This window comes from Trichechus manatus, unplaced genomic scaffold (assembly GCF_000243295.1).
Source record: "Trichechus manatus latirostris isolate Lorelei unplaced genomic scaffold, TriManLat1.0 scaffold00050, whole genome shotgun sequence".
Taxonomy (NCBI): Eukaryota; Metazoa; Chordata; class Mammalia; order Sirenia; family Trichechidae; genus Trichechus; species Trichechus manatus.
Genome location: NW_004443986.1, coordinates 3,169,470 through 3,196,014, shown reverse-complemented (window position 1 = coordinate 3,196,014; position 26,545 = coordinate 3,169,470). Strand labels below are relative to the sequence as shown.

At 38.2% G+C, this 26,545-nt stretch overlaps 2 protein-coding genes across 4 annotated transcripts in view; one reads left to right on the top strand and one right to left on the bottom strand.

Annotated features, from left to right (window-relative positions):
* LOC101351239 (anterior gradient protein 2 homolog) overlaps positions 1-10,080 on the top strand; it is a 23,035-nt gene extending 12,955 nt beyond the window's left edge. Inside the window, exons 2-8 of one of the 2 annotated variants that reach the window (XM_023732280.1) lie at positions 389-534; positions 799-862; positions 980-1,032; positions 2,302-2,375; positions 5,228-5,291; positions 7,774-7,857; positions 9,854-10,080. In XM_023732280.1, coding sequence (XP_023588048.1) covers positions 389-534; positions 799-862; positions 980-1,032; positions 2,302-2,375; positions 5,228-5,291; positions 7,774-7,857; positions 9,854-9,903 — 535 coding nt within the window. In that variant the 3' untranslated portion in view covers positions 9,904-10,080. Of the gene's footprint in view, positions 1-388; positions 535-798; positions 863-979; positions 1,033-2,301; positions 2,376-5,227; positions 5,292-7,773 lie in introns of both variants that reach the window. The other variant, XM_023732279.1, reaches the window with a different exon arrangement.
* Positions 10,081-11,628: 1,548 nt separating this feature from the next.
* TSPAN13 (tetraspanin 13) overlaps positions 11,629-26,545 on the bottom strand; it is a 39,258-nt gene continuing 24,341 nt past the window's right edge. The window contains exons 5-6 of one of the 2 annotated variants that reach the window (XM_023732278.1): positions 21,213-21,326; positions 11,629-13,777 (exon numbers count right to left, since the gene is read on the bottom strand). In XM_023732278.1, the coding sequence (XP_023588046.1) occupies positions 13,754-13,777; positions 21,213-21,326 (138 nt within the window). In that variant the 3' untranslated portion in view covers positions 11,629-13,753. Of the gene's footprint in view, positions 13,778-16,116; positions 17,216-21,212; positions 21,327-26,545 lie in introns of those variants that run through there. The other variant, XM_004377423.2, reaches the window with a different exon arrangement.

Genomic DNA, 26,545 nt, shown 5'->3' with positions numbered 1-26,545 from the left:
GCCAAGCTCTTAACCACTCTGCCACTAGGGCTCCATATATGTATATTAAATATATATATATATAATAAATCTGTATCTATATAGAGATATCTACCTCTATATAAATCTACATCTTTATACCTATATCATATTGATCTATATCTATATAGAGATAGACAGAAAGAGACAGACAGAAGTTAAATAGGCAGGCAGGCCGGCAGACACACATACTTCATATTCTTCGAAAAACCCTGTGGAAGGTAGCTTTTCACTTCAATCACACGTGCTCCATCTCAGCAGAGCCTCAGTTCCTGTTGTATCCCATTGATGTGATGCAATCTGAAGACACTGAAGACGGCTAATTCATTTTTGCTTTATTGCCTTCTTATTTTTTTGTTTTCCATATCAGATTTGCCATGGAGAAGATATCAGCGTCAGCGTTCTTGCTCCTTGTGGCCCTCTCCTATACTCTGGCCAAAGAAACCACAGTCAAACCTGGGGCTAAAAAGGACACAAAAGACTCTGGACCCAAACTGCCCCAGACCCTCTCCAGAGGTAGGAATCTGCTTCTTGTTGGTTTCCAGTCACTGCTTAGTTGGGAAAGATGTCCTTGCTCTTGGTGCGGAGACTTGTGTGATGAATATATTTTGGTATCTGTCCTTCTAGATGTATCATGGTTTATATCTATTTCTACTTTCTTCAGAGATTTTTCTTCTTTAGTATAGAATGTATATTTATCCCTGTTTTTACCATTGTTTTTCAACAGCTTTGGGTCTGAGGTTATAATAGCTTTAAATATGCTGTTTCATTTTGCTCTAGGTTGGGGTGATCAACTCATCTGGACTCAGACATACGAAGAAGCTTTATACAAATCCAAGACAAGGTAAAGACAAGGGTTTCACAGAACTCTGGGCAAAGCTCTCAAGAGCACCATCTAGTGATATTTAACTACATGAAATCCTACTCATTAAAAATTATTCAATCTCTTTGTTTCTTAAAGCAACAAACCCTTGATGATTATTCATCACTTGGATGAATGCCCACACAGTCAAGGTAATTTCTTCTTCAAAATATGATTTTCTTTTATAGACTTTTAGATTTAGAGGCAAAGTTCAGATCATTCATCTTTGTATCCTTAACACCTACTCAGTTGAGTAAGAAAGAATATTTTATATAGTAAAAATGGGTTTATCTTTAACTTCTTTGTTTTTATCATATGCCACATCCAATACATCAGCAAATCCTGTTGGCTTTATCTTTAAAATATAACCTAAATCCGGGGCCAACTAAGTTCCCTACATTTAGAAAAGCCGCACACTTGGTTTAATGGTTTGCTGTCACTACCTTGAAAATTATTAATAATTTTTGCACAAAGGGCTTGCATTTTCATTTTGAACTAGGCCCTGAGTATTATGTAGCTGGTCTGGCCCACACTCAACCACTCACGATTGCTACTGCCCTGGTCCAAGCCAACATCACATCTCACCTAGAATACTTTAATGGCCACCTAAGTAGTCTCTCTAGTCAGATTCTCCACACGGAACCCCAAGTAAGGCTGTTAAACATAAATCCAGTCCTATCACTCATGTGCTCAAGTGGCTTCTCATCACAGGTAAAATTAAATCCAAATTCCCAGCCATAGCCTACAATAATAATAATACATAATAATAATCTGGCCCTGGCTATCCTTCCATTCCTACCACTCTCCCCTTGCTCTCTCCACTCTACCTGGCCTGGCTTTAGTGCCGTTCCTCCAACATCCAACTTCACTCCCACCTCAGGCCCCCTGCTCTTACAGTTAGTTCCCTCTGCTGAGAGTGACCTAGCCCCTAAACCTCAGAATGGATCACTCCCTCACTTAATGTCACCTCCTCAGGGAAGTCTTCCCTGACTTCCTCATAGCTTCTAAGCCCCTCACTTTGTTTTATTTTTCTTCAGAGTACATATCTCCAACCTGAAATTGTTACATATTTATTTGCTTACTTGTTTATGGTCTGTCTCCCACACAAGCATTTCAGTTCCATGAGGAAAGCACATTGTTGGTTTTTGTTTTACACTCTATCCCCAGTGCATAGAACAGTGCCTACCACATAGTAGCCACTCAGTAAATATGGACTGAGAAAAAGTAAGTGGATGAATAAATGAATGAGTGAATATAAAAAAGGAAAGGCAGTCAATGACATAGGTATTATTTCACTGATCATTTGCTGAAAGGGCAAAGTAGAATACTGTATTAAAATACAGTTCAACTTAAAATATAACAGAGAACAATAGTTTCACCAATGACGACATGGTACTCAATGACCACTCATTTCATTATAGCTTTAAAGAAAGTATTTGCTGAAAATAGAGAAATCCAGAAACTGGCAGAGCAGTTTGTCCTCCTCAATCTAGTGGTAAGTTTACTTTTCATCGTCACTGACATTTCTCCATGCCTCGTTATCTGAAATGGATGATTGAGTTCATCCATTCCTGTATGTCTTAGTCATACTGCATTAATTGGGATCTGTTCCAAATACTCCATCTCATAGATTGGAAAGAGAAAAGATATTTTATTTTATTCATAATCTACCTTGCATGTCTATGTTTTTATTTAGTAATTAGTCATTTTAGGTTGCCTGAGAAATATTCCCCTGTGATCAGGCTTTTCTCTATTGCTATAATAATTGAAAGGTTTTATATTTTGCAAATTACTGCACATACACAAAAGCCGGTGCCCCTCCTACAGTCCTGGCTGCTCCAAACCCATTCTTTTTCCTTGTCTCCTCTCTCCAAAGAAGAGGCAGCTCTCTGGCTGTCCACATATAACCATAACTGATTTGTAAGCTTTTTTTCTTTGCAAGTGTTTTTTTTTACTCAATATAAAAACAGGCTCTATAAAATTCAACTCTACTTAACCTTATGTTTTCTTTTTCCCTCTCTCCCTCCCTCCCTTCCTCTGTTTCTGTCTCTTCCTCTTCACAGGTTGGCCGTTCTTCCTCACCTCCCTTCCACAGGCTCCTCTTCCTCTTTCCTTCCTTTAATGTTAGTGACTTGGTGAACCTGTCCTTGATGTACTTCTCTTTTTATAATTTATATTCTCTCTGGACAGCTTTAGGTATACCCACCGTTAATCAATAACTACACACTGATAACTCCCACATCTTCCCCAAACACTCAACAACATTTAATCTATGGGTCCAACCATGTTCCAGATATCCCATAATTAGCTTAAACTCAACACGTTCAGCACTAAATGTATCATCTCACTCTGTGCTTGTCAAATGGCTCTTCTTTCTCTATTCCCTGTCTCACCAAAAGTGGCCCTCTTCTAGATTAACCAAAAAAACAAACAAACCCATGGCCACTGAGTCGATTCTGACTCATAGCAACCCTATAGGACAGAGTAGAACCGCCCCATAGGGTTTCCAAAGAGCGGCTGGTGGATTCAAACTGCTGACCTTTTGGTTAGCAGTCAAGCTCTTAACCACTGTGCCACCAGGGCTCCAATTAGACTCTCCTATTCACCTCCAATGGCCAATCAGTCAAGAAGCCCTGTGCGTCTAACTTCTAAATATCCCTGTTATTGGTCACTTCCTTATAAACTCAGGACCCTTATTTTACTGTGAGACATCTTCACTTTTGCCTCGTTTACTGCAATATTACTAAATGGCTCCCTGTCTATAAGATATTCCCCATATAAACCTCACATGGCTGTCAGGGTAATTACTGAAAAGGCCAAGTTGAAATCATTCTACCTGTTCTGATATCCCTTTGGGGGCTCTATTTCTGAACAAATGAAAACACTGTGGCATGGAGTGCAAGGCCATTCATGAGCTGGCCCCTGAAGCAGCTCTCTAGTATCTTCTCTCACCACTGCCTTCATACATCCCTTGTGCCTCAGTTCTTCCTAAGCACTTGGTCCTATAAGAAAGTGCCATGCCTTTCCCTCTCCATGCCAAATGGCATGCTCTTCTCCTGCCTGGAGTAGCCTTCTCCCTTTCCACGTGACTGATCCCTATTGATTTTTTTTATCGATTCCTCTTTACCTTCTTCAGAAGTTCCTACTAGAACCTACAGACCGGGTCAAATGCCCTGTTCTGTGTGCCCACTGCACCTGCATATCCTTTATTATAACATTTCACCCACAGATCCTTAGCATTAGTTTTCCTGCCTGTATCTTCCAATAGACTGCGCATTCATTAAAAATAAGCACTGCAACTTGCTGACTAAGTTTTTAAAATGCTAATGAAGAATTGACAAATGGATAGATGAACGCTCAAGATAATCCTGTTATCGTAATTTCTCCAAAACTGACGTCTCCTTTTTTCATTAATCTATCTCATCCCAAGGAGCCCTGGTGGCGCAGTGGTTAAGCACTCGACTGCTAACCAAAAGGTTGGTGGTTTTAACCCACCAACTGCTCTGTGGAAGAAAGATGTGGCAGTCTGCTTCCATAAAGATTTACAGCCTTGGAAACCCTATGGGGCAGTTCTACTCTGTCCTATAGGCTCGTTATGAGTTGGAATTGAATCAGTGGTAGTGGGTTCGGGTTTGGGTATCTCATTCCTACCTCATCCAAGAGTCTGCTCCAAACACTATAAACCAAAACCCACTGCCATCAATTCCTACTCATAGCAATCCTATAGAACAGAGCAGTACTGTCTTCCAGGGTTTCCAAGGCTGTAATCTTTACGGGAACAGACTGCCACATCTTTCTCCCACAGAGCGGCTGGTGGGTTTGAACTGCCAACCTTTTGATTAGCAGTCTAGCACTTGACCACTGCGCCACCAGGGCTCCTTCCAAACGCTATAAAACCCATTGCCAACGAGTAGATACTGATTCATAGCAACTTACAGATCAGAGTAGAACTACCCCATAGGGTTTCCAAGGAGCAGCTAGTGGATTCAAACTGTCAACCTTTTGGTTAGCAGCCGTAGGTCTTAACCACTGTGCCACCAGGGCTCCCCGTCCAAGCACTATAGCTTCTTCCATATTCTCCCTTCTTGAACTTTTTGTTCTTTATCACATACATCCAGCTCTTTACCTCATATTCTGCTTCACATTCGACTCTATTTTATTTCATACATGTAACTTGTCTCTTCATCTATATTATAAATTCTTTGTGAAAGAGATGTGTCTTAAGGTATCTTATGGTGCCTGGCCCAGCATTAGATACTTTTTTTTTTTGGGGGGGATTAACAAGTTTGAAAATAACTAAAGAGCAAACAAACTAAAAGCTGCTTTTTTAATTTTTTTAAAATCTAGTATGAAACAACTGACAAGCACCTTTCCCCTGATGGCCAGTATGTCCCCAGGATTCTGTTTGTTGGTAAGTGGAAGTGACAATGAGATGAAAGACATCCTAAAGATACACAAGAGCTGCCTTATCCCTTCCTCTGTCCTGCCCCCGCCCCCCGCCACACCTTGGTCAATGTAACTACTAAGCTGAAGCAAGGAGTATAACATTTCTCTAAATTTCACAACATATTTTCACTCTTCTATTTCCATGGATGACATTTTTTTCTCATCTGCTAATTCTGATTTTTCAATTTCTGCCACAAATACATTTAAGAAGGAAGAACCCTGTTAACTCTTTAAATGTATTGATTATTTTCCTAATCACATCAGGCCTATTAAGTATTTATTTTTAATCAAGCAAAGTTTCAACTTATATGCTGGAATTTCTTCCTAACATTTTGGTAAGTGTTTTTAGGAAAGTAAGGAATATGAGCTGGGAGGAAAAAGAAAAATCAAAGGAGCCATGCTCCTGCCAGCCTCTGGTACTTTCCATATGCTGCTCCGTCTACAGGAAAGCTGTTCCTGTTTTTCTCCCCACCTCCAAGTCACGTAGTTAACTCCTCAGTCATCACTGTCATTCACTGACCCCGTCAAATCCCCACTATATGCTCTTGTAGCCCCATGTTCTCTCATTGTTAGCACTTTCCTCACTTATAATTCTGCATTTATTGAGTAATTAATAAATACTTGAAATTTATTTATATTCCATGGGAATATAAGGCCAGGGACCATATCTTTTCTGCTCACCATCATATTCCCATCATGGCCCTGTGGTAGGTAGCCTCTCTGTATATATTTGTTGAATGACTGAATGAATGGATCAAAGTTGGCTTCGATAAAATCATACTGATATAAGGACAATCAATAATTTAATCTATCACATAGCAGAACTCTAGTCAAGCAGTTCACCTATATAATTCATCGAAGTTTAAATTAAATGTATAACATAAGAAGAACAAGTGAAAAGGGAAAAAAGGAAGAAGTCTGAACTAAAGCACTAATTTTAGAGACTAATTTATATCTGTCAGGATTTAGAACATTTAACCAGTAACCAGGTGACATTGAGTTGATTCCAACTCATGGCAGCTGCATGTGTGTCAGAGTAGAACTGCACTTCATAGGGGTTTCAGTAGCTGATTTAGATCTCCAAGCCTTTCTTCCAAGGTGCCTCTGGGTGGACTTGAACCTCCAGCCTTTTGTTAGCAGCTGAGCACGTTAACCATTTGCACCACCTAGGGACTCCTTTTAGAGATCATCTGGTTGCATCCAGTGCAGGAATTCTTTTTACAGTATCCCTGTCAGAGACCATTTTAATCCACATTCCATACCTTCAGTCATAAGAACCAACTCTGAGGCAGCTTGCTGTAACTTAGTTCTCCATTCTGGTTACACTAGAATTAGTGCATTAGAATCACCACCCAGGCCACACCTCGAAATCAATTACATCAGAATCTTGGAGGAAGAGGGGGAGAGGAGCCAAGATTCAGTATTTTTTAAATCCTCTCCAGGTGATTCCAATGTATAGCTAGGGCTGTGAACCACTGGTCGGGTGTTAAAAAGTCCTTCTTGTGTTGATTCATTACAAAGGATTAGACCATGTCTTTGTATCCTCTGCACCAACAGAAACATGGTAGGTCTTTAAGTATTCGTTGAACAAATGAACATCTGCTTATTGTAATGTATAATCTCTTGGTCCTCATCCAGCCTTCTGAAAAAACACCCCAAAGTACCAGCAATAGACTTTGCATACTTGCAGATGGTTCTCACAGCCTTCTTCATCTTGTTTCCAGGACATATGTCTTAGGCTCCTTCAATCATCTCTTGCAAAAGCAATTTTTAGACTCTCCACAATCTGATATCTCCCCTTTAAATGCACCTTATTTTTAAAATATCTTTTTTTCTTATTAATTTGATAATTTAAACATAAAATATGAAAAAACAGATTTAAAACTAGATAAATATATGTAAATGTAAGGGAAGACTCTTAAGTCTCTATTTTTAAAATGTAGCCAGTTAACAATCAAGTAAAAAATAGAGAGGGACACTACATTCTTATTTGATCTTTGCTGTTCTTAAGGGCTTGCATTCTTTTAGTCATTAAAAAACCTTTTGTTTTGAAAAGTGGCATTGGATGTGTGTTCCTAATCATCTAGGTTGTTCTTGGTAACCCATTTCAACTACAACGTAATCACTTTAAGAGTTTAGAGATTGCTAAGATTTTCACGAAAAAACCAACCAACCCTCCCCACCCCAAATACATATTATTCTGTTGTCAGATTGCTATAGATGACAGCAGGGTTCGTAACATTTTCCACAAATAGCACTGTGCAGCTGTTGAATGTTCTTGGCCTGCTTTAGCTACTGGCTTCAGAGGCAGGGGAGCAGAGAGGATGGAGTAGAACTTAAGGGGATGGGGAACCCAGTGTTCCTCTCACAGGACAAGGGTATGTATGTAGTCTTAGGGGGCTACTCGGAAACAAAGCGCTCCATTTCCTTTTGCATTTTCTTTGCAGACCCGTCCCTGACAGTTAGAGCCGACATCACTGGAAGATACTCAAATCGTCTCTATGCTTATGAGCCTTCAGATGTAGCACTCTGTAAGTTTACCTCCTTTCAACATTTCTACTGCTGTAGTAATGGGATTAGAGGCCACATGGGGAGGTGAGAAAAAGCTCTGCTCTGAGACACCAGAGAATCAGTTTGACTCTAAGTAGCCTGTGTCCTTGGGCAAATCACACTCATTCTCCATCTTTCTTACCTCAACTGGAGATGAATTATTTAGATTAGGTATCTTCTTCTTTAAGAGAATTCTATGACCGTATATAAACATTAACTGCTTTTCAAGCTTTCTCTTAGGCACCAAAAACAAAAAAAACCAAACCTGTTGCCATCGAGTCGATTCCGACTCCTAGCGACCCTATAGGACAGAGTAGAACTGCCCCATAAGGTTTCCAAGGAGCCGCTGGTGGATTCAAACTGCTGACCTTTTGGTTAGCAGCTGAGCTCTTAACCACTGTACCACCAGGGCTCCAACATAGAATTCCTTCTACCACAAAATTGAGTGCAATAGTTGCAGTAATCTATATGCTATTTTTTTCCCCAAATAACAAAAGTGAAATAATTTAGTCCAGCTTGTTGAAGTTGAATTCAAGTTTAATTTTCAAAATCAATAGGAAAGAAGGATCTAAATCGTTGCTCACTCACTTTCCCTGACACAGGCATCCCAAACCCACTGCCATCAAGTCAATTCCAACTCAATAGAGACAGAGTAGAACTGCCCCCCCGCATAGGTTTCCAAGGCTGTAAATCTTTACGGAAGCAGACTGCCACACCTTTCTTCCATGGTGTGGCTGGTGAGTTTGAACTGCTGACCTTTCAGTTATCAGCCAAGCGCTTAACTATTGGAGAAAAAAGCTGGAGACTTAAGGCAGACAAGGTACCCAAATGTAACATCTGATTACTCCTCCTGGGAAAGAAAATTAGGTTTCATCCTAGGGAGCAATTCAGATCAGTTAGTTAGTGGTAGTGGCTGCCTAGAACTGTGCTTTCTAATATGGTAGCCATTAATCATGTGGCTATCTAGATTTAAATTAATTAAAATTAAAGTTAAAAAATGTAGTTCCTCAGTCACACTAGCCACATTTCCAGTGCTTGCAAGCACAGACACTGATTATTCCATCATCCCAGAAATTTTTGTTCGGCAGCACAGACCTAGAACATTGTGTTGGGAAGGATTGTGAGGTTGCGTCTGGGTAGCAGAAAGATTATCATTGTCCATTAGCAATGTCTACAAGAGGTACTGGGAGGATTAGGGTAGCACATTTTAAGTATTTGCCATTCTTTTAGATGGTAGCAAATGTCTTAATAAGATTTTGGACTCCTTAAAGTCAGTTATCTTGCACAGGTACTATCATAGTGTCTTGTAGAATAAACTAATAAATATTATAGAAGGAATGAATAAGCAGGTGCTCAGTGCCTTTCCATCACATGGACATCTTATTTTAATAATCATTTTCATGACTTGCTACAGACAGAATAGTGAGCTAGTAAAGTCTGGCCTCTGGAGCAATAGCTCCACCATTTGTTAGCTGTGTTATCTAGAGCAAGCTACTCAACTTCTCTGCGCTTGTTTCATCATCTACAACATGAAGTACTAATAGTTTTGGGATGATTACGTGAATTTGTATGTGTAAAGCACTTGGTTTGCTATTGTTTATAACTTATGTTCCACCTACTTCCGAAATAAGTTGTAGTAGCTACAAACACCTATTTCTTACAAATATGATTTAAAATTTACTTCTGAAGTAGCCAAAATTATTTTCTGCCAGTGGAATTTATAAAGGGACTATTCTGGAGTTGGAGGGTGGAGAAAATTTGGAAAGGAATGAATATGGTAAAGAGACTTGAATGCAACAAAAGCTATTTTGCATAATTTTAGGGAAAATTTTGATAATAAAGTTATTAACTGTTCATCCTAAGAAGAAAACAGCACCTCACTAAGCAGTGAATAGAGTACCCAAGTTTGGTGGACTGACTGACTCTATCGGTATAACCACTGGTGGCATCTTGACTCTTAACTTTTTCCCATATTAGTGCTTGACAACATGAGGAAAGCTCTCAAGTTACTGAAGACTGAATTGTAAAGAAAATAAAAATCTGCAAGCTCTTCCCACCATATTAGGCCTTAAGATTTGGAAACCAGAGATTCTGAAGACTTTGGAGAATGCAGGAGCACTGGTTACATCCAGATTATAGTTTAATGTTATGACAGCTATTTTGTTGTTTTTTTTTTTAAAGTTTGGTTTCAAGTATACATGTATGAAAACAACATTATATACTACAATAATGAATCATAATTTAAAAAAAAATAAATCCTTTTGCGGGTGTTTACCATGAGGTTTTTCTTTTTTTCACCAAATAAGACTATTGGGCACATAAAAGATGCTCAAGGAAGGGATAAGACAAAATTTATTCAGTGAAGATCAAAGACAAAGTTGACATCTTACTACACTGCAGGTTTTCACTGGGTCACTAAAAGTAGACAAGCAAAAAAAAAAAAAGACACGAGCTTAATCAACAGAAGTATCAAATTGCATATGCTTTAGTATGAAAAAGTATGGTAGAAAGGCATGACGAGAAAACCAAGTACCTACTTGGAGACAATCCTTCTCCACCCTGGCCAGGAACTCGAATATACACACTTTAATTAATTAGTAATTCAATTTTAGTCAGATTTTACCCAACAAAGCACTTAATGCTTTCAGGGAAAGCCTCTGGCTGGTAGCCTCCTACTTCAGTAGACTGAGCAACAATGGAAAGGTCATCAAAGTACACCTGCACCCAAAATACACCCTTAAGAAATCCTGAGAATTAGCCGTATAATAGTTGTGGTCTCTCGAGGTTCTACATAGGAACATGGAATAAATTTAGCTTGAATTGGAAACAGCAAGGGTCTCAATGTTTCCATCTTCTTTGCCAAAATGTGACTGGCTAAGAGAAAGGCAGTGACACCATGTTGATAGGATAGAAATCAAAGGTTACTACTTATGTTTGGAAAAGTTGTGAGAGTATGGCATAAAGCAGGCTTTAGCTACTTTTAAGTATACATTCTGCCTAACAAAAAAGACCTGTGTATTTACTTCTTCACTACTTATTTAATCTCATACTCATTGTTATATGAAATTCCTTTATTGCCCAGTCCCCACTGACTTCTTTGGCCCGTGAAGAGTAGTGGTGTCTATACATAATGCTTTGCATATTGCTCATCTTTTGTCTTGTTTAACTTCTTTGAATGGATCTTTTCTGAACAGATCCTTTGGCATTATGGTTCCAGGGAAGATAATGTATCTTAAATACTTCTATGTTTCTCACAGTGACTGTCAAAGAGCTATGCATCAGTAGATGCTGAGCATATGTCGTTGACTGAATGACATACAAATCCTCAGCAAAAGTATCACCAGTGGGAATCAGCTCCTTTCTCATAAGCAGATAACCTGTAACTGCTGAAAAAGGTAAAACACTGCACTTAGAAAGCTTTCTGAGGGTTTATGGAAGGAAAAATGAGGCTTCGTTTCTATAAGCAAATATTTTAAATGACAACAAAGTGATTCAAGTACAGGCAATGCCTGGGTTACAAGCGACTGACTTTAATGTTATGTAAATTTGCCCTCACTTTGAAATGAGTGAACCAACCCCCTACTCACAACAAATTCTTCATCACAATCACCCTCACTTGCTGCTACGTGCAGCTTTTAAATCATGGAAAAGACTTTGAGCCTTTTCTTGCACTAAAGTAAGGCTAAATAAGAATCATATGCACCTGTTCCTACTTACCTACAAATTCAACTTAAAGACACACTTAGAAACGAATCTCATTCATAACCCAGGGACTGCCTTACAGCAAAATAATGTTTATTTTTTCACACGACTGACGTGAAAAAAACTGCTAAGTCCTTAAAATGTATTAAATGACAAAATGTTATTTGAACAACACATATAAATAAATCTTTGGGGAAATCAAATGTCAAATTGGCAGGAAAATGACTTTCCCCACAGAAGAGCGTTAAAGCAACACAGAGCAAGAGTCATAGAAGACATCGATTGACTTTGACCCAGTCTCCTCTACTTCTGAGAATTTATTCTAAGGAAATCATTCAACAGAAAGAGTTCTGTATGGCAACATTTAAATGTACAAAAAATTGGCGGTTTCCAAATATAATGGTTACATAACAAAAAGCACAATATGTTGTCAACACAGTAGTAGTGATTATGGAGAAACAGAAAAAGTCTAAGTGAAAACAAACTCATGCTATGGTTGCAACTGTAAGGAATGTGGAAATATGCAGGTTAGAAACAGAACTAAATATGCAAACATACGAACGGTTGTTTTAAAAATATTAGCAATGCCTGTTCCACAAAATCCCGTCATCTCACCATCTTTCATTAGTTGTGTTTAAATAAATTTCAAGTGAAAACATTCCTTGACTTACTACAGAAAAGTGGAGGAGTATTATAAGACTTGTTATTAGTTGCCAAGGAGTCAATTTCAACTCACGATGACCCACGTGTGCAGAGCAGAAATGCTACACAGGGTTTTCAAGGCTGTGACCTTTTGGAAACAGATCGCCAGGCCTGTCTTCTGAGGCGCCTCTGGGTGGGTTCGAACCACCAACCTTTCAGCTAGTAGTCAAGCATGTAACCGTCTGTGCCACCCAGGAACTCCAACTATAAGACTAGAGTGAATTATTTCGAACAGCTGAGTAGAAACATTGGTAACGTAAATCATCTAAAAACATCATTAACAGAGATGATGAACATGCCTGATTAAACCATTTTTTACCTGCTTTAGACCTGCAATCTTCTTCAAATGATCATCGATGACTGTCTGTCTCCATTTTTTTTTCATGCATTCAGTAATTCTAAATAGCTTCTAAGGCCCCCTTATATTTAGCAATCACTGATGAGAATGAGGTTCAGAGGAAGAACAGAGAAAGCTCTAAGGCAAGGGTGGAACTTTCTTCAGTACCTAACCAAGGAGCTAGCCTTCAAATTCCAAATAAATTCAACCTAACTTATTAAAAGGTCACTTAACAAGTTGTAACCTTAACTACGTATAAAAAGCAAGATCCTGAAAGTAAACAAAGTGGTTTCAGCCTCCAAATGAAGTCAAAGTCCCAAGTGGCATCACTAAGGTTGGTGTCACCAAGTGCAGTACCTCATGGTATCACCCCCCATGGACCTTTTCCCATACTAGACCATACAGAATCATTAATAATGTTTATTATTAATTTTAATCACAGAATATGCGATACAGTTAATGAATTGTTTAAATGTAGTATTTCTTAGATCATATAAATACTAACAATATTATTCTGTAAAATCTTTCTGCACTGAGTTACATTATTAGTAACTGAGCATAAGCCTTTTTTGATTTTCTCTTTTTCCTTTAATTACTACTTCATCCTCAAAAAAGTTATTGATACAGGTTCACAAATACTACTTACCATAATATTGTAGCTAAAACACCAGAAAATTTGACAAAATCAGTGACTATAAAAACACCGGTAGCAACAAAAACAACAGTGCATGCCTGTAGCGCGTGCACACAAAACCACGTGATTCCAAGCGTCACTGCAACTAGGGAAAGATGACAGCTGTGACAGGAGTACTAGAAGGTTTAAAAAGTAAATTTGCATACAGTTTTAGCCTTGTACGTATGATACATGCAAGCTGGGCTTATGAAAAACATTTTTGTTGTTTTAACTAAGCACAGGCATATTTTTATTAAAAATAATAAATTTCTGCTGAAACTACCCAAAAACTTTATAGACAGTCATTTTAGTGTCACCCCGCTGACAGTGCCACCCAGTGCAGTCTGCACCCCCTGTGCCCTTTAGTGATACCACTGCGAAGTCCATTCTTTGATGTATATTTTAACTCATGGGTGACCCTCTCAAGCCCTCGTTTCAAAATGAATTCCAAAGCTGGTTTTCCTCAAGACAGTAGATGAGAAGAGGCCTGGAACAACAAACGGTAGCGAAGTCTGAGTTTTCTGTTTCTCACTGTCTCAAAGAGATATTTCAGTGGTTATAATTGCCCAGCTGTCATCAGACATTTAAGAAGTTGGGCATGAAGAGTTCTCTTTTGTCTGTTCTCTCTCCCACCCTCCCTCCTTCCCTTCTCTCTGTCTCTCCTTCTCTCTTACATTGTTGGTGGAGTTGAGGTGTGGGGTAAAGGGCAGTGCTGGTTGTTTTCTTTAAAGTTGTTTAGAAAACATTTACCAACAACATATATTGTAACTGCATTTGGCACAGAGAACCTGGTATATAAAAATTAACTGCTAGTCCCCAAGTATACCAAGTACAGAACCATGTTACACAAATTCCCTCTCTTATCCAGAAACCTGGAAAAGTTGACATTTAACTTTATTGTCATCTCTAATAAAACAAAACAATTCACATGTGAATGCTCAAATTTGTAAAATTACAATGCCTGGTATCTCTTTTCTCCTGTGAAATACTACATAAAAATGAAATTCTTTTTTTTAGTACCAGCTAAAGAGTGAAATAGTTTCATGTTTTTACTCGGTGTATTTTCAAAAGGATGAATAAACTTAAACAGGGTTAAACAAATATTTAGAATTGAAGAAGGTATATTGTTAAGAAAACTAAGAACTAAAAGCCACATTTTACTTCTTTGAAAGGTTCTATTCAACAGCATATTTCTTAGGTTGAACATGCAGAGCTGGTTTTCATACCAAATGCACTGTGGCTTATATAACAGAGTATCAGCGATAAATTTAATTCACTTGAGCTCAGATTTTGGGAATTAGAGCCTAGCATTTTTTTTTCTTTGTATTAACATTATATTCTGTAGCTAAAATGTCACCTTTAGCATCCACTGATTGAGCAAATGCTCCAGAATGTTCTTTTAAATGGAATATGTAAACAGAGAATAAGGTTTTTTTTTGTTTGTTTGTTTTAAAGTAGCATAGTTCCTTTTTAAAAGAAATGCTAGGTTTAGAAGAAAGCACTAGGGTTTTGGATTGCCTTAGAGCCATCTGTTGGAATTTGTGGACAGACCCTGATCTAAAGCTCTCCCTCCCTGACGCTGTGTGTCTGCAGGCAGGGGGGACCCCATGTAACCCTGGAATCAGCATGACCTCTGTAGGCTTACCAGGAGGTCCATTCAAGATTCAGGATGAACCTATTCAGAGCCTTTCCAGCGGATGTTATGATACACTGTGGAATAGAAGCTCTTTGTCTCTCTGCACCCAGACACAAACATCACAGGAGACCTCCTAGAAGGGGCTGGGTAATCTATCCCCTTCAGATCTCCCTCAGAGAACTGAAAACTCAGATGAATTTGACAGGGCTGTCCCTAGGACTTGTAAATATATTTCTTCAGTGGCTAATCATCAGTTATTACCCACTCTCATAATCCTATAGTTTAGTAGCCCTAAAGATTCATCCTTCCCAGACTTTGATTTTTAACTTGGTTGACCTAAATCAGGCCATTGCAACTAGAGCACAAGCCAAGGCTATGGGCTGTTTCTCTCTGGAATAAAACCCACTGTACTCATACTCACTTGCACCAAGAAAAGTGTTACATTAAGACATTTCAGACTCTCATGAGAATACCAAAATATAACAAAGCGCAGCATGATGAATGCAATTATTGTCACTTAACTGTACATGTAAAATATGTTGAAACGGCAAATGTTTTGTTATATATACTCACCACAATTAAAAAATATATGTAACAAAGCAAACAGGGAAAATATAGGACGTCTTAAAGACAGAATTCAAAAATCTTACTTCCTTCATGTGATTCCTCTAACCTCATCTTACAATACAAGTGGGAACATTTTTAGGGGTACCCCAGACCTCAATATGATATCACAGGAATTGTTCACAATTCAGTTTTCTTGGAAGATTAAGCATAACACTTAGCTGATCTTGCAGAGTCACAGAAATGATATATCCACAAAATGTTTCAAAATTCTATAGATCAATCATTTACCCTCTTTGTTTAAAACCTATCAAGACTATTACCAATAAATACCATGTACTGCATAGAGCGCAAGACAATAAATTAGTAATTTTTGGTAGCAGGAAAGAAATTATATATTTTTCATACATAAGTGACTTCTCTTTTAAAGAAACTTTCTCAGCATGGTAATGAAATTAAAAGTTGGATGATTTCAAGAAAGGATGTGAGGATGACTACCAATAGACCTTGGTGGTGGAAGTTCATTTCCATGGTTATTCACTGAAATAAAAATATCCAGCTCTAAGTCAGTCAACTTGAACCCAAAACAGAAAGAAAAAAAAAAACCATTTCACTTAATTCATTTATCAACTCTCATTACCTTCTTAAGTCAGACATTCATACATAAAGAAAGGTTTCCACTCTTTAATTTTTTAACATAATATACAATACTATTTCAAATTATGGGAGGTCACATTCAAATATGCTTGGATTTGACAAGCTGCTGTTACAATACTGAGAAATTTGATGAAAAAGGCATTTAACCATTTGTAAGATAATCAAGTATCTTTTTGCTACATGGGCCAACACATTAATAGTAACGCTTAAAAATGCATTCTTTCGGACTTCAAATTACTATAACAGAACAATCAAGGTTATATATACTTTCTGAATTATGCAGACTTGTTTCATTTTGAAGGCTGAAGGTAAACGTTACAAATTAGAAAGTTTCATGAGACTACTTCTCCATTGCACTTAACTGTAAAAGCCCAAAAACTAAACCAACACTTTTCTAAAGACATAGCTATTTCTAGAATACATTAGCATAATCATAAAAGACTAGCAGAACTAAAGTATCACTTTTATATTAACAATTTTCACCACAACATATCTTTCCTAAAAAGACGAGAAACATTGGGAATTTGGATTTCCCTTATTGAATTTAACATAATAGAATCTCATACTTTCTAGCTTTAATAAACGTCAACTCTTTTTCCAGTAGGAACTATCTATACAGCACAGTGCTACATAAAATTATTCCAGTGAAATGTGTATTTAGATTCACAATATGACCAACACAATAGTGTCATACAAAGTTTTTCTGTAGGTACAAATGCTAAGAAAGGCCACAGTGGACAGTGCCAGACACTGTGAATACAGTAGGTTACAGGTACCACTGAGGGTCAGAGGAGACCACAAGTTTCAAATTTTTTTCAGCAACGGAAATCGAAAAACATTTAGAGAAACCTAAGGGCAAAAATATGTAATTCCACTGTCAATAATGTAATTTTTCAGATACTGTTTCCTCAATTAAGCGGGCAAATCAGCTTAACTTAAAAGTTACAGAAGGTGAACAAGATCAGAAAATGAATGATTTTCCTTGTTTTTCCATCAAAGGAATGCACTAGGATTAGCACGAGGATCTTTCTGGTTCCTGTATCTGTAGGTCAGCCAAACGCCCAAGATCTGAAATGGAAAGGGGAAAAAAAAAGAAGAAGAAAGAGAAAGTAGCAGACATCATTTATCAGTAAGATAACGACATAACTCTGGAATCTCTGAAGCACGTTGCATTATTTGTTCCAAGGAGAAAGATTTTTTTTTCTCTTTGAAACTTAGTAAGTAAACCAAATGAGAGGCCCTAAGAAAAAAAACACGAACACTGTGGTAGTCTAAATTATGACCCCCTCTCTCCAAAATTTCCATGTCCTAATCCCTAGAACCTACAAATGTTATATAGAAAAAACGAGCTTTGCAAATATGATTAAGGATTTCATGATGCGGGGAGGATCCTGGATTATCTAAGTGGGCCCAATGATATAATCCTAAAGTCCTCATAAGAGGGAGGAAGGACGGTCAATGTCAGAGTATAGAAAGTCAGTGATGTTATGATGGAAGCAGAGTCCAAGAGAGAAGATGCTATGCTGCTGGCCTTGAAGATGGAGAAAGATGCCATGAGCCAAAGAATGCAGGTGGCCTCTAGAAGCTGGAAAAGGCAAGGAAGCAGATTCCTCCTACAGCCTCTGGAAGGGACATGGCCCCGCAAGCCCATTTAGACTTCTGATTTCCAGAACTGTAAACAATAAATCTGTGTTGCTTTAAGTCACTAAGTTTATAGTAGCAATAGAAAACTAATACAAATACTGAATAGTCTGAATAGCTAAACTATCATACATTTTCAAAATTCAGAAACAAACTGGGGTCATTAAAAATTATGCAATAGCAAAGATCCTACAATAAATAAATTTGCCAACAGGGACAATTAAAAAATGGTATAGTTTCATGCCTCTCTAAGGGGATAAAACCCTATAATCTTAGAAAAGTGACAAGCTGTTATTGTATCATTTTCCATACTGGGTTTATGAAAAACAGTTAACCAATATAGCCTGAGTTTTAAGATGTGTGTTCTTTCTGTTTCTGCTACTTTAAAGTTGCTTTGTTTTAAAAAAATAAAAAATTCTGACTTCTTAGAAAAAAGATACAAAATTTTAATGCAAGAAAATGAATTTCAAATTATATTTCTACTTTAGATCTGTCCTGAGTGTTAATCTTAATTTTGTTCATTTGACTTCTTAGTCACCCATTAGCCCCTTAATTACTTATAGAGAATTAGAGCAAATCCCAAATTTTCTCAATTGACCACAATAAGGACTGACAATGTTTATAGCCACAACATGTACAGGTTGATGAAACTGTGGTTTGTGAGTTGAACCAAGGACAGATAAGCCTAACTTGAAGGAGCAGAAACTCTCTGCTGGAGTCTGTCTGCAGGGAAAGAAAATTTGTTTATTTAACAAATATTTACACAACATACTGTACTATGTGACAGGCTCTGTTCAACATATTTTATAAATCCTAATTCATTCAATCCTACAAGATAGGTACTATCAGCATTCCCATTTTACAGATGAGGAAACTGAGGCACAGAGAGGTTAAATAACTGACTAACAGTTACACAGTTTGTGAGTACTGGAGCCAGGGTTAAAACCATGCTCTTCACCACTTTTTTCTATGCTCCCATATGTGACAATCTGATGTGTCATTGCCTGCTGTCAAGCTGATATTCCATGCATTAGTTCAGCCATCCTGACTGTTACAATAGTGAATTCCTCACACACCTGCTTAAACAGATACTTCTCTGAGCCAGCTGCCCCAACCTCCCAACACTCGCCACCTGCCCAAGCATCATTTCCCTGACTCTCTCTTCAGAAACTCTGCCACACAGGAAGCTTCTGGTGGGATTTTTTAAGGTTGTTAAATATTTTTATTATTATCCCTGTAATACACGCCAATGTATGAATCAAAGGGAAGCAAAGCATTTGGGTAAATTAAATGCTCATAATCTAGAGTCACATTACTACCAGTACTGAATTAATCCAATTCAGTGAAAAAAAGGGGAAGTGTTTTCCTTTTCCCTATTGCCTAACCACTACCTCCTCCCTCACAAACAAAATGCAAAACAATCAAAATTAGATAATTATCGGATTTTAAGATCACAAAGATTCTCATGATTTAAGGGATTTTTCAAGGGTAACTCTGACTAGACCCGATCTGCAACTATCTGCTGATTCTAGAAGATAAGCCCAGTATGCAGTAGGTCACCAGAGTATAGTTCATAACATAGAAATGTGTATGTAGTATGAAATAATAAATATATATTAACTTAAGTAAGGAAAAGACAGGAGGAAATATGCCAAAATAGAAACCATGATTCTTTCTGAGAAGATAAGCTGATACTTTCAACTTTTCATCTTCATAATTTTCTATATTTTCAAATTTCTTCAAAGAACATAAATCATCACAACATTTTTTCAGAATATAAATCAATGTTTCTCTGATTATTTCAGTTTAAGATTTTTATAACTAGTTTAAATCAAATCTTTTGTATTTTATCTATCATAAGAAACCATTGGCTAGTTAACCTCATCCCTTCAAACTGATAATTTGTGATTCTGTGAAATACTGAATAAAATAAAAAATTTAAAAGTGAGTAAGTATTTGACTACTACTTACTATCCAAAAATATCAGGTTGTATAAATTATTATTAAAATATCTAGCTAGGTTTCAAAGGAGATTTTTGATATTTAAAGCACAAAGCAGAACTCCATAAAAGAACACTTTAGAAACCCAAGTTTCATGAATTTATATTTTAAAGACAGGAAATTTACAAAATAGGCAGAAGTGAAGGTGATGTGGTCTGAAAGGAAGAAAGTGGGGTTGCTCAAAGGAACAAAATTCTCAAAATAAGTTCCAAATATAAAAAGGAAATCATGTGGCAAAATGCCATTAACTGTTGAATCTGGCTGGCGGGTGTACGGGGGTTCCCTTTCCAGTTTCTCTCTTTCCATCTATATTTTTATATTTTAACCAAAAGTCTTGGGTTTTTTTTTTTTTAAGGAGAAAAAGAAAGAAAGTATAGCATTCTTTTCCAGAATTCTATTGAAATAAAAATCAATAACAAGCCACAAGTCAGATAGCTCTTTTCTAAGAAAAGGTGAAATGAAAAAACATCAGAGTAGGAAGGGATGTCAGGGAAAAGAGAAAAGGAATTACAATAAAATATGACACATACACCATAGATACTTACAGTTTGATAAAGACACTGATGAAGGAATTCACCATTTCTTAAAATTATCAAATAATATGTTTTTCCTTACAGATATATATATGTATTATATATAACTAAATTAATAAATACATAATATAGTATAAATATATACATACATAAGAAATTAATAACGGTGGTTACCTATAGGTTTTGCAAGTCTGGGAACAGGAGAGTGGGGGATGGTGTTGAAAGCAATTATTCAGAGCATACTTTTATATATGTGTATGTGTACTATATGCTAATACATATACATTCACACATATGTATTAAACATGAATGTCTCACTTCTTCCAAAATTAAAATTTTTAGTTTAGCGTAAAAACAAAAAAGAAACTAAACCCGTTGCCATCAAGTCAATTCCGACTCCTAGCGACCCTACAGAACAGAGTGGAATGGCCTCATAGGGTCTCCAAGGCTATAATCTTTATGGAAGCAGACTGCCACATCTTTCTCCCATGGAGCGGCTAGTGATTTTAAACCACCAAACTTTTGGTTAGCAGCCAAGCACTTAACCACTCTACTGCCAGGGCTCCAACTTAGCATAAACTAGACTATAATTTACCATAGAGCTAGAAGAGATCCTAAAGATAATCCAGTCTAATTTTCTTCATTTTATTTATTAATATATTTTACACAAGAGGGAACAGAAAAAGCAGTTAACGCTAGATTTAGGAGTAGAACCCAGGTCTTGTGATTCCCAGTCCTGTTATAATGCTAGTTCTCAATAAAAATATCCATCCATTGATGCATTCCAAAAGTTGAATGTCACAAAAAGGTGAAACGCCATGCCCTCTGTCGCTATATAACCAGGAGATCCTGTTACAAAGGCAAGCAAATACTGAATTATTTTCACATACCTCTGTGAAACTGAAGAAGAGGCCAATGCCGCCAACAAATCTCAAGACCTCTCCAGCATATTCTTCTATTATCGGAGCACACGGTAAGCACTGGTGGCCACTTTTAACACAGCTCTGTATCAATTAAAGAAAATAACTTCTATTTCAACATACATTTACAAAGAGCATATAAAATCTACAAAAAACAATTTAGTATCTGGGAGTATTACTTCCAATTTGAGGCGTTGGTTCTTTAGCCGCTCGTGAGGCCTTGTGGTGAGCAGAATTCTAAGATGGCCCCCAAGATCCCCTCCACATCCCCCACCCCCTGTATACCATATTTTTTTCCGCAAATAATGAGCCTATGTAAATAACGCCCCTACACACATATAATGTTCATAACGTGCCTAGTAAAATAATGCGTGAGGGAGTTGCAAGCTTGGCAAAAAACGTATAACACTCAAAAGTATTTGCGTAAAAATACGGTAACCCCTTGCTTGAGTGGAAGCAAGTCTTGTGAATGTGATGGGATCATCCCTCCCCTGATTACACTGCACTCTATAAGACTCCATCTTAGCAGAATGGGGAGATAGATTCTCATGCTGTCTTTGATAATGCCAGGTTTTAAGAAGGCCCTGTATTAGGACCTGAGAGTAGCCTCTAGAAGCTCAGAGAGATCCTCCAGCAGGCCCCAATTAGAAAATGGGGACTTCAGTCCTACAACCACAAGGAACTGAATTCTACCAACAACCAGTGAGTGTGGAAGGAGATCTTCTGTCTCAGATGAGATTGCAGTCCTAACCAATGCCTTGATTTCAGCCTGGTGAAACCCTGAGCAGAGAACCCAGGTAAGCTGTACCCAGACTCCTGACCCATGGAAACTGTGAGAAAATAAATGGGTGTTGTTTTAAGCCTCTAAATTTGTGATAATGTGTTACATAGCAAAAGAAAACTAATACAGGCTCCTGTAACAAAAAAAAAAGTATGCCACAAGAGGCCTCATTGAGGGAATTTCCTACTTAGGGCTCAGAGAGATGCTAATAGGGGTTTCCCCAAAATATAAACCCATGTGAACTTCCCTAGAGAGCCAAGCCCTGAGCCTATCCTCACATAGATGGGGCTGGAATTTGGAGGTCAGGGGCCTGACAAGGATGGCTATAATTAGTGTATCATTTAGCTTTGCTCTCAAAGAGAAAGGGTATGCAGTTGCGATAGGATAAGTGGCGCAGTGAAATTACTTAATATGGCCCTTCTAACCATAGTCTTTGTGACTCCCACACAATGATTGGTTGAGGTTATGCAAATATGGCACTTGTGGCCCACCAAGGGGGTTGGACAGCCTGCTAAGAATGCACATAAGGTGTATAGAACCCCTGTGGGGGTGGGCCATGCAAATAAGGTGTATGGAACCTTAACAAGGAGATTGGTCAGTTTTGCCATCCCACTAGGCTTAAAAAAGAGAGCCAATCCCAGAGTAAGGGAAGACCCTCACCACCACCAAGAAAGAAGAGCCAGGGGCAGAGTGTGCCCTTTGGACCTGGGGTCCCTGTGCTGAGAACCTCCCAGACGCAGGAGACAGAGACCTGTTAACACCACAGATGGCACACGATGGTGAGAAGCAGTGGCAAGTGCAGCAGAGAAGCGGTACCAACAGAACCAGGAGACTGGCAGAAGATGCCGTGGTGAGCTTCCTAGCCCATGGAGTGAGAAAGCTGAGCACCCCTGGGCAGGAGGCTTGCTGGTGGAGTGCGGTGCCTCTGGGCATTTGTTGGCAGAGCAAGACTTGCCAAGCCACAGAATTAGAGAGCTGAGTGTCGTCAGGCTGAGGCTTACTGCCAGGGTGGGTGTCTCTTAACGGTGGAGCTAAAGAGCTTTGTAACACTTGCCCAAGCAGGGCAGAGGCCGGGCCAGCCCAAGAGGTCCGAGGGGTCAAGCAAGGGCTGAGAGGTTGAGGACCAAAGAGAAGCCAACCTGTGGGCACAGCCGAGAAGCTGTCCTGATGGAAGAACTGTATCCTGAGTCATTCCTGATGCTGAATTGTAATGTTACTTCCCCAATAAACCTCTAATTGTAAGTATTGTCTATGAGTTCTGTATGACCACTGCAATGAATTACTGAACTCAGCAGAGAGGTAGAGAGTGCTGTGGGAGGGACAGCTGGTGTCAGAATTGTGTGATAGATATATTTACAACAAAAACAAAAAAAGAGTAGCTGCTGAAGCTACTTATGTACAACCAAACACTTCATGGGATTTGGTTCCTTTGTCTGAAGGTTTAGGGTCATGGTTTCATGGGATATCCCAGTTAATTTGCCTAATAACGCGTTTAGTGCTTCTGTCTCCTAGTTAATTGTGCAGTGCCTGGGGTCTTAAAAGCTAGCAAGTGGCATCCAAGGCACAATGAATGTTGGGGCCCTGGTGGTGCAGTGGTTAAGAGTTCAGCCGCTAACCTGCTGCTAACCAAAAGGTCAGCAGTTTGAATCTACCAGCCACTCCTTGGAAACTCTTTGGGGCAGTTCTACTCTGTCCTATAGGGTCGCTATGAGTGGGAATTGACTTGATGGCAATGGGTTTTTTGGTATTCACCTGGAGCAAGAGGAAAAAGAAGAGTAGAGAATGGGAGGAGGATATGGAATGTGTGGCTTATTGCCTCCAAGAACAACTGCCTGCTTTGCCATGAGACCAGAAGAGATGGTGCCCGGCTACCATTATTGAACATTTTGATCAAAGATTCCATAGAAGAATTCTGATCAAAGGGGGAAAAATACAGAATATAATTCCAAATTCTCATAGACTCCAGACTTTCTGGAGCCATGGAGAGTGGACAAACCCCTGAAACGATTGCCCTGAGATAATCTTTAAACCTTAAACCAAAAATATCCCGAGCGGAAAGGAGGAGTGTGTTGTCACAGTATAGGGACAGCAACTAGGGTCACATAACACTCTGTATAAACTTTTGTATGAGAGACTAACTTGAATTGTAAACTTTCACTTAAAGTACAACAATAAAATAAATAAATAAAAACAAAAATATCCCGAGGTCATGTTAAAACCAAACAATAGCTTAATATCCCAGTTAAGTGGCCTAATAGCATGTTTAGTGCTTCTGCTCTCCGGGGTCTTAAAAGCTTGCAAGTGGCCATCCAATGCATGACAATTTATCTCTATTTGTGTGGAACAACAGAGAAAGAAGGAGAGTAAAGAACAGGAGGAGGATATGGAATGTGTGGCTAATTGCCTCCATGCACAACTGCCTCCTTTGCCACGAGACAAGAACTGGATAGTGTCCAGCAACCACTACTGAACATTTGGATCAAAGATTCTATAGAAGAATGCCGATCAAAAGGGGGAATACAGAACAGAATTTCAAATTATCGTGGACTCCAGACTTTCTGGAGCCAAGGGGACTGGATGATCTCTTGAATCTACTGCCCTTAAGTATTTTTAAAACCAAACAATAGTTTAGCTTAACTGGTAAAAAATGTCACCTTGAGCATTATGCTCTCTTAAGAACTATCTATATGAGATCAAAGTGACAACAGTAACTCAAAAGATCAGATAGGAACCTTAGGGAGCAATGAGTTTATGTTAATGAAGGAGGAACAACTTTGAAAAGGAAGGTGAGAATGCTTGCACAACTCTAAGAAAGTAATCAGTGTCACTAAATTGTACTTGTAGGAACTGTTGAATTGGTATATGTTTTGCTGTATATATTCTCAACAACAAAAACCAAATAAATAAGACTTAGAAAAAAAAAAAAAGAACTACCTATATGGGATCAAACTGATAGCAACATGAAAGGTTAGACAGAAAGCTTAGGGCCCAGTGAGTTTATGTTAATGAGGGAGAATAACCCAGAAAAAGAGGGCAAGAATGGCTGCACAACTTGAAGAATGTAATCAACATCACTGACTTGTACATGTAAAAATTATTGAATTGGTGTATGTTTTGCTGCATATGTTTTTAACAAGAATAATAAATTAAGAAAAAAAAAAACACCAGCAGCAACAAAAACAACGTGTGCTTGTAGCGTGTGCAAACAAAACCACGATTCAAAGCATCCTTGCAATTGGGTAATAATGACTGCTCTGACCAGAGCACATTAAAAAAACAAACCGTTGCCATCCAGTCAATTCCGACTCATAATGATCCTACAGGACAGAGCAGAACTGCCCAACAGAGTTTCCAAGGAGTGCCTGGTGGATGCAAACTACCGACCTTCTGGTTAGCAGCCGTAGCACTTAACCACTATGCCACCAGGGCTTCCAAGAATATATCAGAAGGTTCAAAAAGTAAATTAGGATACAGTTTTAGCCTTGTAGGTATATTGATACAGGTAAATTGGGCTTAGGAAAAATGTTTTTGTTCTTATAATTACAGGGATATTTTTATAAAAAATAATAAATTTCTGCTGAAACACTGCACAAAACTTTTATAGACAACCTTTTTTTTTTGGTAGAGCTTTTCTCGGAGTCGCATTTATTAAGTGAGTTTATTTCTTGTTTTTTTATTGTTGTACTTTAAGTGAAAGTTTACAATTCAAGTTAGTCTCTCATACAAAAATATATACATACATTGTGAGGTGGCCCTAATTGCTCACACTATACTGTGAAGCACACTTCAGATTCATCCATGTTGTGAGATATTTTGCAGATGCATCATTCTTTATTGTTGTATAATATTCCACTGTGTGAATATACCATAGTTTGTTTATCCATTCATGCTGATAGGCACCTAGGTTGTTTCTATCTTTTTGCTATTGTGAACAGTGCTAAAATGAAAATGGGTGTGTATATATCTATTTGTGTGACGGCTCTTATTTCTCTAGGCTATATTCCAAGGAGTGGGATTGCTGGATCGTATGGTACTTCTATTTCTAGCTTTTTAAGGAAGCACCAAATCGATTTGCAAAGTGGCTGTACTATTTTACATTCCCACCAACAGTGTATAAGTGTTCCAGTCTCTCCACAACCTCTCCAACATTTATTATTTGGTGTGTTTTGTATTAATGCTAACCTTGTTTGGGTGAGATGGTATCTCATTGTAGTTTTGATTTGCATTTCTCTAATGGCTAATGATCATGAACATTTCCTCATGTGTCTATTAGCTGCCTGAATGTCTTCTTTGGTGAAGTGCCTGTTCATATCCTTTGCCCATTTTTTAACTGGGTTGTCTTTTTGTTGTTGAGGTTTTGCAGTATCTTGCAGATTTTAGAGATTAGACGCTGATCAGATTTCCCATAGCCAAGTTTTTCTTCCCCAGTCTGTAGGTTGTCTTTTTACTCTTTTGGTGAAGTCTTTTGATGAGCATAAGTGTTTGATTTTTAGGAGCTCCCAGTTATCTAGTTTCTCTTCTG